At 40.5% G+C, this 16,900-nt stretch overlaps 1 protein-coding gene across 1 annotated transcript in view; it reads left to right on the top strand.

Annotated features, from left to right (window-relative positions):
• The window catches only part of nid2a (nidogen 2a (osteonidogen)), a 76,933-nt gene extending 60,069 nt beyond the window's left edge, over positions 1-16,864 (top strand). Inside the window, exons 32-40 of the mRNA XM_041781776.1 lie at positions 4,233-4,362; positions 4,440-4,540; positions 4,650-4,822; positions 5,310-5,439; positions 5,534-5,705; positions 10,843-11,000; positions 11,511-11,634; positions 11,708-11,820; positions 14,175-16,864. Coding sequence (XP_041637710.1) covers positions 4,233-4,362; positions 4,440-4,540; positions 4,650-4,822; positions 5,310-5,439; positions 5,534-5,705; positions 10,843-11,000; positions 11,511-11,634; positions 11,708-11,820; positions 14,175-14,185 — 1,112 coding nt within the window. The 3' untranslated portion in view covers positions 14,186-16,864. The remainder of the gene's footprint in view (positions 1-4,232; positions 4,363-4,439; positions 4,541-4,649; positions 4,823-5,309; positions 5,440-5,533; positions 5,706-10,842; positions 11,001-11,510; positions 11,635-11,707; positions 11,821-14,174) is intronic.
• Positions 16,865-16,900: the final 36 nt, after the last annotated feature.

Below are 16,900 nucleotides of genomic sequence, written 5' to 3'. Positions count from 1 at the left end.
CTGCAGTATAGGTTCTTTGCAGATGCCGTCATGCAGCAGTGGAAAACACCTGTTCAGGGGCAAGAAATTATTTATACGTCCAGAAATGCTATCTAAAAGGCCATGTTTTGAGCTTTTTACAACATTGACAAACATTTAAGGTGAGAAAATATGAACATTCTTAATTCTTAAGCTACTTTTGTGTCTCAAAAGCAGTGAAATATTCAGGCAAAGAAAAGCAGCTGGAATTTTAAAAAGCCTCCAATGCTAACACAACGCTCATATGTGGTCCATTTTCACAGTGTGGTCCGGTTTGTTTAAGTACATGGTTGCCATGGTAAAGCACATTAAACCCTGATCTTGCCCGTGTTTCCTCAGCTGATGTCCATCCATTCTTTGTGACTGGAAATCCATCTCTTTTAAGAGATGCAGCTCTATGGCTCAGCTCGGTAAAGCTGGCTGTTTGGCTCCAAAACCATTCTTTACTTTATAACTTGGCTTTTTAAATGTGGCTTAAGTAATGCCAAAGGATGTAGGAAAGGAAACTGGCACTCAAACGGGAGCTAGCTACCACGGCTAACATAAAATAGCAGTTTTGTAGGACAGGCTTGTTTGTGAACGGCATATTTTTACTCGATCACTAACCCCACAAGGTTTATTCAGTTGGTTGGACTGAATAAAGGGCTGTCCCCCACTTCCTGACCCCCATCATCTGTATAAAACATACATGAATATACGAATGAATATACGAGTATCCCACCATCTACAGTACATAATATCACCAAAGATTCGGATAATCTGGATAAATCCGTGCACAGTTGACAAGGCTGAAGGTCAGTATTGAATGCTGGTGATTGGGCCCACATGCGGCATTGCACCAAAAATAGGCATGATTCTGCGCTAGAAATGACTGCATGGGCTCAGGAACACTTCCAATGATTAAGGCCCTTCACAAGTGAAAGTTAAAGCTGTATCATGCAAAGAAGAAGCCATATGTGAACATAATCCAGAAACTCAGCCATCTTAACTGGGCCAAAGCTCTTTTAAAATGAACCAAGGTAAAATGGAAAACTTTTCTGCGGTCAAATGAATCAGACACTACATGGCACTTTGTTTTACATAATAGTGTCTTAATGTTACATTTTAGTATCGGCTCAGCCCGCTTTGCATATCACCAATTAATTCAGACGAAAGTTTGTGCATGCTAGAGATGTAAACTTAAGTTTAAATAGGCCAGAAAACCGTAAAATTATACTTTGGTTTTGCCGAGATTTATGCAAAAATAATGTGATAGTGGAGTTAATTTATACTGAGGAAAGAAAACACTAGATTCATTTTCTTCCCTCTCTCTCTCTCTCTCTCTGCTGCTTGCTCGCCCTCTCACTCCCACTCTAACATACACAAAGAGGCCGTTCTATAAATTCAGCTCCCTGCTATAAATTCCATTTATGACCATCCAGACATCTGAAGTGGTCATTTCTTGGTAAGATGAGCCGCAGGCTGTTACCGGGCAACCAAAGCAAAACATGACGGGCCGGCTGACCACCTGAGTGACAGAACAGTGCTACACCCACAGCAGAGATGCACATAAACATGCACATGGGTGCAGATCCGTCCTGGAAACGTCAGCTAATCTGCACCTTTAACCCTGTTTTACTCCCAGTTACTCTCATATTTATTCAGACTTTTTATGAAGTTGCACTAGAGGCTTGTTTAGGGATTCAGTTGTGAGGATGTGAAACATTATCTGACTGATGCTACCCTAGAATTTGACTGTTTTTGTTGATTTTATGGATCAAATGAGCAATATATTTAGATGTTAGTATGCTGCAGGCATAGAACACCCACATCAAACTCTGAAATGGTTCAAGTTAGTCTGTATTTATGCATACCCACATAATTATTACAGCTCACTGCCAGCACAGTACGCCATCATCAGGATCCAAATATCATTTATTTAGCGGACAGTCCACAAGCTGTTGATTTCTGGGAAGGACATTAGCGACATGAGCTTCTAAACTTAGTTCGTCATTTGGTCAAACAGTAAATAGAAGGAAAACCAAGTGATTCATAACACCGGACAGCAGCACGCTAACTTCAACATGAGTAAATCCTGCTGGAAAAAGTCATTACAAGCTATCAGTTTAATTGTTTTGTTAGCATTGTCTCTCTTTAAACTCTCTGATCCATCACTCAATTTCTGCTCCCTTCTCACCCTACTTCCAAATACTCACCTAATCTCATTCTTAGTTTAGAAGCTGTAGAAATTAACAGAGCCAGAGAGAGAGGCCTGGATAAACATTAGTGGAAGCCTAAAGTGCTCTCGGGTGTAGTTTTAAAGCTCTCCCATAAAGTGAGTTATTAAAGGGATTTTACAAGGTAAACACTATTGACAAAAGCAAGATGTGTGTACATGTGTGAGGTTTTTTTAAACTCAGCCCATTCCCACAACATTAATCAAGCACTCCACCAACGCTGGCAGATCTATTTACAGATTCTACAGAGAAATCTGTAAACAAGGGTCTGGATTTACAGAATGTGAAGTGGTCTGATTTCCGTTTTAACTGTTTTGAAGAATTGCGTATCAGCAATATTTGGTTTATACAGGGAAAACAGTCAGATAAAAACAGTATATAATGAAACACCTGCTATTAGAAGAGGTATGCTGGCAATTCATATCCCCCCCTTCCTCAATACAGCCTAAACTTGGCAGAATACCTCCTAAAAATCTGCCAACTTCAGCAAACCTAAGACCCATTAATCACATAGCCCCATCTCCTCAGCACTCTCATACAAGCAATCATTGCGCTGCCCAGGTAGATGTTAAAGGTTTTAGTTAAAACCTGCCCAACAAAATATGTTACCACCATAATATATGAGGTTATGTACACTCAATGGCCACTTTATTAGGAACACCTTGCTGCTACTGGGCTGGACCCCCTTATGCCTTCAGGACTGTCTTAATTCTTTGTTTCATAGTTTCAACAAGGTGTTATAAACATTCCTCAGAGACTCTGGTCCATATTGACATGATAGCATCATGCGGTTGTTTATTTTTTGGCACACCCATGATGCCAATCTCCCATTCAACTACATCCCAAAGGTGCTCTACTGGATTGAGATCTGGTGATTGTGGAGGCCACTGGAGTAAAGGGAACTCATTGTCATGTTGAGATGATTTGAGCTTTGTGACATGTTGCATTATCCCAAGAACATATCCCCAACACCATTACACCACCACCAGCCTGAACCGTTCATATAATCCATGCTTTCACGCGCGTCACGCCAAATTCTGACCCTGAATGTCGCAACTGAAATCAAGACTCATCAGACCAGTCAACATTTTTCTACTGTCCAGTTTTGGCAAGTCTGTGCGAATAGCAGCCTCAGTTTCTGTTCTTAGCTGGAGTTGTCTTCTGCCTTTCTATCATCTCAAGCCAGTCTGTCCATTCCCCTCTGACCTTAATAAGGCATTTTCATCCACACAACTGCCGCTCACTCTTCTTCAGACCGTTCTCTGTAAACCCTAGAGATGGTTGTGTGAAAATTCCAGTAGATCAGCAATTTCTTGAACACTCAGACCAACAACCTTGCCATGTTCAAAGTCACATAATTCACCTTTCTTCCTCATTCTGATGCTCGGTTTGACCTTCAGCAAGTTGTCCTGACCGCGTCTACACACCTAAAGGCGTTGATTGGCTGATTAGCTATTTGTGTTAACAAGCAATTGAACAGGTGTACCTAATAAAGTGGTTGGTGAGTGTATACTGTCAATTTTTAGCAAACTTCGCTGACACTATGCCCTACCTAAGAAACTTATTGATATGTAAACTGAAAGTAAAGTTATTTTGGGTGACGCCTCAACCATTAAAATGAGACTCACAATAAACAGATGAGCAGATGCTACTTTGTGGTATGTTACAGACTGGGTATCTATGGCACTATGGATGTTAAACACCACATGGAAAGGGAAGTCTTGCCCAAAAGTTGTTTTAACACATATCGCTGGCTTCACAAGCTAATTCCTGACAAATCCACATCTGTCTCAGAGACAAATATGATCTTAAAATGGTGGCAGACAATGATTTCCAGTGGGTTCAAAGGTTGCCAGAACTGATGGAGGAGTCGTGATGTTTACCGGCTTAGATATTGCCATAAACTAGAGGGATACTGGCGTTTGGCTGTACTTAAAGTAAAGCATGGAGTGTGTAGTTTGTCCATATTTTCACTGTTTTGATTTTTGTCCCTCTCAGTCCCTGTGCGTCCAACCCAGCGCCCTGAGAGTGTATGTGAGCGATGGAGAGCCAGTTTGATTGAGCACTATGGCGGAAAGCCAGACGCACAACAGTACGTTCCTCAGTGCGAGGCAGATGGACAGTTCAGGTATGAAAACGAACATGTGCACGCAAATTTTTTGGGGGGGTTTCTCCACGTAAAAGTACTTAAAAATCTTTTCACAGTCCTGTCCAGTGTTATGGAGAGACCACTTACTGCTGGTGTGTGGACCAGGATGGAAGGGAGGTTCCTGGCACTCGATCACATGATGTTGTCAAACCTGCATGTGAGTATTTTTTCACTTTAACTCTAATCTAAGCAAGTGTATCCTGATGCTCTAGTAAATGCTGCCAAGCACAGCTGACACATTGATTTTGTCCACCTTTTTGTCCCAGGCCTTCCGTCCGTGGCCCCGCCCACTGTGCACCCACTGCCCACCCCAAGTGTGACCCCTCCCCCAAACACTGACATCACCCTGCTGTACGCTCAGGGACAGAAAATCGGAGCGCTGCCACTCAACGGGACACGACTGGATGCAAGCAGGGCCAAAACACTTCTGACCCTACATGTAAGAGATGACTGGAAAAAGGCCCATTATCTTATTCTGCCAAGTTCTTGATATTGAGAATTTCAAGCAGCAATTTCCACTGGTGAAAAATAAAGGCCACAAAGAAATGCACAAAACTGCAGTTCCTTTAGTGTCCTCTCGGGGCTGGTTGCAAAATTGAGTAGTCCCTATTTAGCCCCGTGTTAAATTTCAAATTTTTAAAGCAGAGGCAAACATGTTTATAGCCTCATAAAATATATTTTTTTATTTACAGCTCATTTACTTATGTTTTGTATGGTTTGGTTTTTGTCTTTAACTTTCCTGTCAACCCTAGAAATGTGAAAATGTATTATGTAGGTTTAAAGGATACTATTTTAGCAAATATGTGACATTTTACACTGTAAAATATCAAATTCAAGACTGAAAATAGAAAGAGAATTAAAACAGCAAGCTTTAGTGTAGTCAGTATATTCTGTGGATGCTAATGTTTATATGTTTGGGTTTGCAGGGCTCAATAGTTGTGGGTATAGCCTTTGACTGCAGAGAGAACCGAGTCTATTGGACAGATTTATCCGCAAGAACCATCAACAGAGCCTCAATGGCCACCGGAGCTGAGCCAGAGATCCTCATTAACACAAGTAAGAACAAACTTTTTCACTCCTTTGTTTCTTTTATGGGCACCGTGTTCCACAGTAATAATACTTTCTTTACTGCATGTGCTCTCCCGTGTAGATCTGGTCAGTCCGGAGGGCCTAGCAGTGGACGTCAATCGTAGGAAGATGTTCTGGGTCGACTCAAACCCTGATGTAATTGAGACCGCAAACTTGGATGGAAGTGAGAGGCGGACGCTGTTTGACACCGACTTGGTCAACCCCAGAGCCATCATAGTGGTCTCATCCACAGGGTAAAGATCCTCCATTCATCTAACAGCTTTTCTTTTTCTCTTGCTTGTTATTTATCTTTAAGAACACATTCTCTTTTAAAACTCACCTAGTTTGCTGGCAAGTTTCTTTAAACACATCTTGTTCACCAGCAAGTGCACAACTAGCAACCTAGTTAACTAAGAACATACAGTGCCATGAAAAGGTATTTGTCCCATTTCTGATTCCTGATGTTTTTGCATTTTTATAACACTTAAATATTTTAGCTCATCAAACCAATTTTGATATCTCACAAAGACAACCCAAGTAAATACAAAATGCCATTTCTAAATGATTTTATTTAGTTAGGGAAAAAATCCAAACCTGTCTGTCCCTGTGTGAAAAAGTAATTACGCCTGCCTTGTTAAATCATGAGTTAACTGTGATTAATCACAGTTCTTGGAAAGCTGAGTTCAATTTCACTGGCCACACACAGGCCTGATTACCGCCAGATTTGCTGAATCAAGAAATCACTTAAAGATGCTGTCAGACAAAGTGAAGTAGGCTACAAGATCTCAGAAAGAAAAGCATCATGCCACGATCCAAAGAAATTCAAGAACAAATGAGAAACAAAGTGACTGAAATCTATCAGTCTGGGAAAGGTTTCAAAGCCATTTCCAAGGCTTTGGGACTCCAGCAAACCATGGTCAGAGCCATTATCCACAAATGGAGAAAACTGAGAACAGTGGTGAACCTTCCTAGGAGTGGTTGGCCAACCAAAATCACTCCAAGAGTGCAATGACGACTCATCCAGGAGGTCCCAAAGAACCCAGAACAATATCCAAAGACCTGCAGGCCTCACTGGCCTCAGTTAAGGTCATGACTCAACCATAAGAAAGACATGTCCATAACAGAGATCCAAAGCCAAAACCACTGTGAGACCATGGATCGTCTCACATTTGACTAAAAACATCCTGATGATCCCCAAGACTTTTGGAGAAATATTCTGTGGACTGACCAGACAAAAGTTGAACTTTTTGGAGGTGTGCGGCTCGTTACATCTGGTGTAAAAATAACACAGCATTTGATTAAAAAAAACAACATCATGCCAATAGTCAAACATGGTGGTGTCAGTGTGATGCTGCTACAGGACCTGGACCACTTGCTGTGATTGATGGAATAATGAATTCTGCTGTCTACCAGGAAAATCTGAAGGCCAACGTCCGGCCATCAGTTCATGCCCTCAAGCTAAAGCGCTCTTGGGTAATGCAGCAGGACAAAGACCCAAAACAAACCAGCAAGTCCACCTCTGAATGGCTCAAAAAAAAAAACAGAATGAAGATGTTGGAGTGGCCAATTCATAGTCTGGACTTGAATCCACTTGAGATGCTGTGGTGTGACCTTAAACAGGCAGTTCATGCTGGAAAACACTCCAATATGGATGAGTTAAAACAATTCTGCGAAGAAGAGTGGGCCAAAATTCCTCCACAGCGATGCGTTATCGCAAATGCTTGATTTTAGTTATTGCTGCCAAAGGGGGCACAACCAAGTTGTTAGGTTTAAAGGACAAATATTTTCTCACATAGGGCCTGATAGGTTTGGGTATTTTTCCCCTTTATAAATAAAATCATCATTTAGAAACTGCATTTTATATTTATTTGGATTGTCTCTGTGAAGTAAAAAAAATGGTTTGATGATCCGAAACATATAAGTGTGATAAATATGCAACAAAATTAGGACTCAGAAAGGGGGCAAATACTTTTTCACGGCACTGTACCTTGTTCACCATACAGTGCATGTTTTTGCTAATGCATTAGTTTTTTTTAAAAGTGACTGTATGTTGGACTTGAATTACAAAACTATCGCTGTATGTTACTTTTTAATATGATTGCTCGTACGGATTCCTTAGTAACATGTCAAGCTAACACTTCCTCTGAGTGGCATGGAAGCTATAGAAAGAGCAGTCCTGACCATGCATCTAGGACTGCATGAAATGAGTAAACTATGCAATATGCAACAACAAAATTACTTGCGATAATTGTGTGTGAAGTGTGCATTAAGCTCCAAAGTTCTTGTTTCTTTCTGCTTTATCAGGACAATTAAATGTGGTCAATGGTTAAGCCCTTGTGTGCACACATAGCTGAGAAAACAAACCAAGAGGGAGATTTACTATAAGTAATCTGAATGTCACATATCAGGTCTTTAAAGCTCCTGTGAGGAACTTTTGGTGTGATTTTGATGCCCCCTGGTGGACAAATGATCCGGTTTGCTTTTGTAGCTCATATAAAATCACCAGTTTTAATGTCAGTCTGTTTTATAACCGCTCAAAAACTCCTTACAGGAGCTTTAAAGACAAATCACGTCATCTGACTCTTCAGGCTTAGGGGGTGTAGTTCAGTCTCGCTTTGCAAACATGTACAAACCTCCACCCCGAGTTAGAAACAATCTCGCTCTCCGCGATCAAGTGTGACATCCCGGAGGAGCTTCACTGAAGCAGAAGAAGCTCCAGCTCTCTGGGTGATTTTCTATCAGAGGGGAACACAGATGGTTTTCAGGCCATTAGCACAACCATGAAATCAACAACATTCAAGCTCTGAGACGAGCTATGAGTCAACACGGCCTGTTTCTGATTCATCAGTACAGTGTGGATTATATTTAAAGCCAGTTAGGAGAAGAGGATACCCGATGAAACTGGGAGGCTGTGACCTCAGCGTGACCTCATCAGCGTCAGATACAAACATAAAGGGATGAGATTTCTAGGCGGTGTATTCCTTTAATAAAGGTAACTCTTGCATGTTACTTTAAGTGCTTTTTTGGACACTTTGAGCTAAGAAAGCTGTGCTGGATTTACTGATGCTGCTAATCCTTCACCCACACATGCTGAAAGCACAGGGCTGTCATCAGTCAGCTCTCCAGGAATAACATCTGCTTTTCATCATCGCAACTAATCGCGTAATCAACAGGTGTGCATGTGAGAGAGCGCGAGCATGTTTGTGTTTATGTGTTTGATACAAGCGATTAAACACAGCAGCTATAACCTTTATCGTAAAACTGAAAATGTGCGATTGCTTTGACAGCTTATTTTCTGACTGAAGGCCAAGTGTTTGTGTGTGTATGTTGACAGAAAGCCAAGTCCTAAAGGTAATTACTGCCTCACACGGCTACACTTATGCTTAAGCATGTGCTCTGTGATTTGTGAGCCTTCACATGCTGCCCTTAGATGCATCCACACTCATTATAGAAGCATGCACCCACATAAAAATGTATCTTACACCAACATCTGCTCAGCCATACCTTATAAATTGATCATGTACACACTCCTTAACTCTTTTGTGTGTGTGTAAGAGAGGTGATTGCTCATGTGGTGTGTATTACCTGTCATTCCCAAAGGACCGAGCACATGTACAGCATCATGTAGGGGTTAAAAAGCATCAGCCCACACATGCTCGTAAAGCTCAGGGCAAAGTCTAAGTCTGAGGAAAAAAAATTCTATCTTAATTGCTGTAAAGACAAAATCGCTTTCTTATTTTTAATCAACAAATGTGCCTCCATGTCTTTATGTTATAGTCTGTACTCATGGAGCATCAACAAAAATGCATTAAGTCATAGGTCACACGTTTCTCAGAGTAACCTGACCGTCACCTCATCAGCATGAGACAGCTGCTCCCCTGAGACCCGTCCTCAGAGTTGCCTTCATACCCGCGCCCTCGTGTGTTTGTCATTTTCCTCCTGTCTCTTTATATTATCCAGATCCCTACGCCCTGGACCAAAACGAGTCCTTAAAAGACTACTAATATGCTAACTTGTCAGGTTTAAATTAATCAGTAAATGCACAATATAACCCCAATTCCAAAAAAAAGCTGGGGCGCGGTGTTGTATGTCAATAAAAACAGTATGCAGTGATTTGTGACACTGATAAACCCACATTTTATTCACAACAGAACATAAACAACATATGAGATTATGAAACAGATGTTTTACCATTTCATGAAAATATTAGCTCATTTTGAATTTGATGGCAGCAGCACATCTCAAAAAAGTAGGGACGAGGGGAGGTAAACGTCTGGGAAGTGAGGAGTTTTGTGGGAGGAATGTTGTCTCGTTCTTGTCTAATATAAGATTCTAGCAGCTTAATAGTCCTAGGTCTTCTTTCTAGATTTTTAGTGACCACAGAACAGTTTTCCATGTTGCCTCAGTCCATTTTAAATGACTTTTGGCCCAGAGGAGATGGCTGCATTTCTGGATCGTGTGCACATCTGGCTCCTTCTTCAGCTTTATCTGTGACAGAGTGATATCTGGAAGTGTTCCTGAGCCCATGCAGTGATTTCCAGTACAGAATCATGCCTGATTTTAACGCAAGATCGTGAGCATCCAGTATTGACCTTCAACTTTGTCAAGTGTGCACAGATATTTCTCCAGATTCTCTGAATATTTTGATGATATTTTATGCTGTCAATGGTGGGATATTCAAAGTCTTTGCATTTTTCAATAAGGAACATCTTTCTTAAATTGTTCCACAGTTTTTAGATGCAATTTTTCACAAGTTGGTGAACCTCTGCCCCATCTTTACTTCTGATAGACTCTGCCTCTCTAAAAAGCTTGTTTTATACCCAGCCAGCTTACTGATCCGTTGCAAAAAACCCAACTAATTGCAGGGTTCAATCATGCTTCTAAAAATCAAATTAAAGACTTTTTAAGACCATAGAAAAAATAAAACCACTTTTTGCATTGTAAACCTTCAAAAAAAAGTGTGGACCCAAGGATTTTTAAGTAGGGCAACCGGATTAGCATCTTTGTATAAGACCTTTTGCTTGTAAAATCAGACTTTTGAAGATTTTTATGGCCTTAGATTTCAAATTTGCAGTTTAAGACTATTTAAGACTTTTCAAGGATCTGCAGGAACCCTTTAATTAGTTTTTCCTCCAGCTGTTCATTAGTACCACTTACTTTTCCAGCCTCTTGTTGCCTGTCCCTACTTTTTGAGATGTGTTTAATAGTTTCCATGAAACAGTGAAACACCTTTTTTTTGTGAGTAGAATCTGGGTTTGTGTTTTGACAGTCTTTGTTTTTATTTACATTATACACAGCACCCAAACTTTTTTTGGAATTGGGGTTGTAGATAAAGATAAATGATGATTGGAAAAGTGCTCTGTAGTCATGTTCCTGTTTGTCGTTTTGCAGGAGTCTCTACTGGACCGACTGGAACCGAGAGGCTCCAAAGATCGAGTGCTCAACAGTGGACGGGCAGAACCGCAGGGTGGTGGTGTCTGACGGGATCGGCCTGCCGAACGCTCTCACATATGACTCTTCTTCAGGACAGATCTGCTGGGCTGATGCAGGTAAGCAGAACTTCTACAACTACTGTGAGCACCTGTCACATGTCCTTCTTTTCTTTTGTGTTAGGTTGTTTTTTGGGGATTTTTTGCCTTTAATTGGAAGATAAGTTATCGAGAGACAAAGGAACGTGAGAGGAAAGGGAGTTGAACCTGCAACATGGGCAAAAACGACGATGGCTAAATACAGTATATGAACTTTGTCATGAAAACTATGTATATGTAGAGTTGGTTTAGAGAAAACAGAGCAGTTTAATGTCTTATGTTGTGATTTTGTTTGGCAGCTATTATAGAAAGAGGGTGTTTACTTCATGCATTTTACAATTGAACTTATAGGGATTTCTTTGCTTTTGGACTCAGCCTCTAGTGGACACTTGAGGAACTGTGGTCTTTCGCACTTACTTGGTCATCTCAATCCATAATTGCTTGCTTTTTTCTGTTTTTATTCTAACCTGAGGCCCTGTACACAATTTAAATAGCCTCGATGTAATCACTGTTTTCTGTTCTTAACTTCAGGAACGAAGCGACTGGAGTGCGTTTCACCAGACGGTTCGGGTCGGAGAGTGATCCACCCCAGCGTCAACTACCCGTTCAGCATGGTTTACTACAGGAACCACTTCTACTACACTGACTGGAGGAGGTAGCCATCTTTATTCAGTGATTTTTTTACAGCATAGCTGACTCCGATCACTAATCAATCTGCTGCCTCCTAGGGACGGAGTGATTGCAGTGAGTAAAGCCAGCAGTCAGCTCATTGATGAATACCTGCCTGACCAGCGCTCTCACCTGTACGGCATCGCAATAGCAACTAACCAGTGTCTACCAGGTGAGATTTGTTCCTTATGGGTGCACAAACCTGTATTATCAATCTTATTCACTTAGTCTCTGCTCAGACATGTCCTTTAACTCTGAACCAACACCCCTCACTAACACACGTGCACTTAAACACTCCGACTTTGTTGGTGCAGCGGACAGTGAGCTCACTGGTTTGTGTGCACTGATGTCATCCCATCAGTCAACTCCCACCAGATGTCACCCTCACCCTTAAGGCTGCATTTACAGACACACAAGACCCAATTAACCCGAAACAGGAGGGTGGAGAACTCTGCCTTTAGATCTAATGGAAGTGTAGAAAATAAGATGCAAAATCTAAACAATCTACAGCAAAAACGAAAATGTCTGTCCTAGCATCATTCTGGGGAAGAATTGATTTCGTTCTCAACGTTGGGTCGCGAGACATTAAGATGGGATCTCTAAACTAAGGATGTATTTTAAATTACACAGTTGCCACTTTACACCTAATTGACCAAATTCTAACACATTTTCTCAATTTTTAAACCCTTTCCACAACTTTTTGCCTGTTTTTGCCACTACTAAACCAAATCTTGACACTCTTCATCTATTGTTGGCACTGTTGTCCTACTATTGTCACTATTAACCCCTCTTTGCCACTTTCTACACCTCATTTCACAATTTGATATGCTCATTTTTGCCAGTTTAACCCATTTCTTCCTGTTTCTGCCTCAGCTAACCCTTTTTTTGCCAGTTTATATGACTTTTCATCCCATTTCACCAAATTTCCACCTATTTTGGCACTTTGATGCCATTTCAGCCAATTTTTAATCCCCTTTTTCCACTTAATATGCCTGTTTTTGCCAGTTTAATCCATTTTTTGCCCTTTTTTTGGTTATTTTTGCCACTTTTATCTAATTTCTGGCACTTTAACCCATTTTTGCTCTTTTAATATCCAATTTCACCACCTTTTCCTCTATTTTTGCCATTATTAATTGATTTTAGCTATATTTAATGTATTTTAATTTTTTATTTTATTTTTTTAAAGGCTTTACATTTTTAAGAGGGCTACTTACTACACAGATGAATTAAAAGTGTATTTGTTTCTTTGATATACATATACCACAGTGTAACTTTACAATGGGCCATGATTTTGATGGCCCCCAGTTTGGCTTGGCCCCAGAAAGCTCTTACATTTCCCCCCCAGTGGGTGGCCTTGTTTCCACATGACTGTTCTTGAATGTTCATGGCCGTGTTCAACCACCTTCAGGTACAGTGGGGGTTCCGGTCTCTGGTACCTTTATTTTGGGGGTCGTGGACTGAAAAGGTTGAGAACCCCTGCACTAAATAATGAAGATAATGAATTTTAACCTGAAAATATTGGTTAAGATCACAGGTTAAGACTCTAAAATGCCGTTATACTGTGAGTCATATCTCACAGTTACTTGAAGCTCCAATGAAGAACGTTGGATAACACCAATTGCCCAATCAGTATTCCCACTGGTAGTGTTTCTGTTTCATAACCACCTAAAAATCCTCATAGGAGCTTAAACTAAAACTTAAATACAACATACAGACCTCTTGTGTTTCATCACCTTGCATCCAGAAAGCAGTCATCACACAGCTGGATTACACCCACCTCTCCTTTCCTATACCTGTAGTGTTTGTGTGGTGACTTCACACACATGAAACGGACAAAAGTGATGATTACACGCAGCTGTGTGCGACCCTCCGCCTGTATTTTGTGTTTGTGTGCGTCATGTTTGATGTGTTGACGTCTGCAGATGGCTGCGTGTCCTTTCAAAGACTCACACTAAGCACCTTTAAAGTACAAAGTAAGCCCTTAAACACAGCGTAATCCTTAAAGTGGCACCTCAGCAGATGTGGCTGTCAAAGCCGAACACATCTGCAGAGAGAGTAGGAGTTTGACGATAAAACATGGTCAGAAAAATTGATCAAGCTAACGTCACATCTGCACGTCCTGTAACACCGGGACAAAATAACAGCCAGGCTCTTCAAAGACGCTGATGCGTGGTGTAATTCAGCACACGATGACGACTGAAACACACTTGTTACTGCTCGTAAGAGGCTTAAAAGCTGTTATTGTTGAATACATGAACACAGTGACAACATGCTCTTTTCACAGATAATTCTTAGTGGTAAAGAGCAGGGCTTTGTTCAGGATGGAGGGTCTGTTTGTTCTGTTATTAGGGACTCTGCAGCACTTAAGCTTTCATCCTTGGAGTCACACAGGATGAGAAAATCAGACTTTGAATGCCCCATTTCCTCCTGCAGCTATAAAAGGGAGGTAACTCAAAATTTAATATATGTGTTGAAGCTGTAAAAGATGAGCCACTTTAACCTTTAAATCTCTGATTTCTGTCTCAGGGAGCCATTAACGACGGACTGGCAGAGTCCTTTGGTGCTAAAGTTCTGGGGCGACCCCTGATCAGAGGGCAGGATGGACAGAAAAGTCACTGCCCCTCAGAAGAAAGGACACTCAGTCGGGAGCAAGAGGGCTTCCTGCCTCCAGAATCTACAACCCTTCCACTCTCCCTGACCCCGCTCCTGTTATCTCACCTTAAAGATATAACCCCCAAATTAAATGTTTTGTAAATTTGTTTTATACCTCATTTTTTAGTTTTTTTTTCTACTGTATTTTTGTACGTGTGTTGTTTTTTTCTAGTTTTCTATAAAAGCAATAAAAGCTACAGGAGACCAGATTTTAAAATTTATGTGAGCGAAGGTTTTCTGTTCTTTAAAGCCAAAGAAGAATCACATTAAAAGATTTTTAAAATGTTTGCGCCGAAGTGAGGCTGAGCATCGGTTTTCTGGCCACAGTGGCTTTCAATTTTAGTCAGCTTAGTAACTAGGTCAAAGGTCAGTGGGATGGTTATATGTTCCAAAGACAGAGAATGTTACAACTGTAATTTAACTTTATTAAATCAAAAGCTCACAGAGCTTGTTGTTACCACCTGCCTTGAGGCTCTAAGCTAGGCCATACTTATTATTTTCCAGATTAAGCTTGACATGACTATTTCCTTTCTTCCTAAGATGTGAAAAGTGCCAACTGTACTATTTTTAAGTATTAACCTTCAATATAAAAATGGTAGAAAGTTACAGCTAGCTAAGTGGCAAATCTTTTAAGACAAAACAACAAAAACAAAAGATGCATTTGGCTCACTTGTAAGCTAGCAGTACCTTTAGAGCTTGTCAGTTAACGTCTGTCTTTGACTTTTGCCAGCTCAAAAAAAACAGAAATAAAAGGAGAAACACCGGTGTTAAAGAAAGTTGCTAGCTACTTTGGTTGCCAGGCTAGCCGTTTCTACCACCCTGTGATAAGGCTTGCTGCTCCCCTGCTTTGGGTCTCTAAGCTAGGCTATGCTAATTATTTTCCAAATGGCTACTAACTTAACAGCGGTGGCATTGTTGTTTCATTTCCTCCCAAGATGTGAAAAGTGCCAGCACTTCCATTTTTCAGTGTAAACATTTTAGAGAAAAATTGTAGAAAGTTATAGTTCGCTAAGTGGCAAAACAACAACAACAAAGATGAGTTTGGCTCATTTGAAAGCAAGCAGTACCTACACCAGAAATAAAAAGAGACTGGTTTTATTGGGAGTTGCTAGCTACTCTGGTTGCCATGCTTTCCACCTGCTTTGGATCTCTAAGCTAGGCTATGCTAATTATTTAAAATAACAAGCTTGTTATAACAACAGTATGACTATTATTTCTTTTCCTTCTAAGATGTGAAAAGTGCCGGTGCTACCATTTTTAAATGTTAACTTTGAAGTTAAAAACAGTAGAAAGTTAGCCTGGCAACTCAACAGCTCAGTTAGCTACCAAGGAGCAACAGCTTTCAGTCTCTCAGCCAGGCTAAGCTAACCAATTCCCAGTTTAGGCACGGGGGAAGATGTGCTGAGGATAAAACTATTATTTGCTTTCTTGCTGAGAAGAAAATGTAAATATTATCACCATTCCTTCTATTGTAGTGTTTATTATGAAGACAGAAATGGTAAAACGTTAGCATAGTAGCAAAAACAGCTCGTTTAGCTTAGTAGCTAAACAACAGGAAACAGCCTAGCTTGGCTCCATTTGAAACTATCTTCCTCATAAATACGTTTTTGTATTATCAGTACAAAAATGGGAACGTTCAGGAATTCAGTATGAAGGATAAGAGAGACAGTTAGCTTAGTAGGAAAACGACTCAGCCCGAAAGCAAATCTATGAAACAGCTCAGTTAGCTAGGTGCCAAAACAACAGAGCACAAGCTAGCTTTGCTCCAACTAAAGCTGTCAGTTGGTTACCATTAAAGCTCATCGCTTAACATGTATTGATTTTTATCAGCAAAAAAACTAAAAACAAATGTACAACTTTTGAATTGAAGGTAGCTGCTAGCTAATACGTTTGCTAGGCTAGATGCTCCTCAGAATCAGCATTATATTTTTGGGTGAAGATGTAAGAAAGGTGTCGCTAGTCTTTTTCTTTTCTATTCTCTATTGAGAGGAAGATGTGAAAAATGCCACCAGTTCTTCTCCACATGTTGAAAATGATAAGGGTTAGTTAGCTAGGTGGCGAAACGACATCAAAAAAAAGATGAGTTTGGTTCAACTGCAAGCTAGCACCCTTTAGCTTGTCAGTAAATGTGTATCTTTTAACTTTTGTCAGCTCAAACACTCGAAATAACGGGAGGTACACTGGTATAATGGAAGTGGCTAGCTTCTTTGGTTGCCAGGATAGTTTTTTCCATCACCTTGCTTTAAAGCTAGCTTAAGCTAAAAGTTTCTTAGCTTCAGCTTAGTACCCAGCATTTACACAGGAATTTTCTGATGCAAACAAAAACCATCTAATAAGACAAGTGCCTGTATGTTTTCACTTGTAAAGTTTGGCATTGTTGAGCGACTGAAACGTTTCATGGAAAAATCAGCAATAATCTGCTTCCCTCAGCCCTGTGTGCCATTCAGACCACACTGACTCCAGTCCTGCACTAATTATCTATCTTTACCCAATGAAACAATGTTCCATCCTGTTTTTGTTTGCCAAATATTTTTACTACATCTACTTTTCAAATCTCTTTTTTGTAAGATGTGATATTTATAACAATAAAATGTGATTTG

This window comes from Cheilinus undulatus, linkage group 24, assembly GCF_018320785.1.
Source record: "Cheilinus undulatus linkage group 24, ASM1832078v1, whole genome shotgun sequence".
NCBI classification, from domain to species: domain Eukaryota; kingdom Metazoa; phylum Chordata; class Actinopteri; order Labriformes; family Labridae; genus Cheilinus; species Cheilinus undulatus.
The sequence above is the reverse complement of the archived record's forward strand: the minus strand, read 5'-3'. Positions and strand labels throughout refer to the sequence as shown.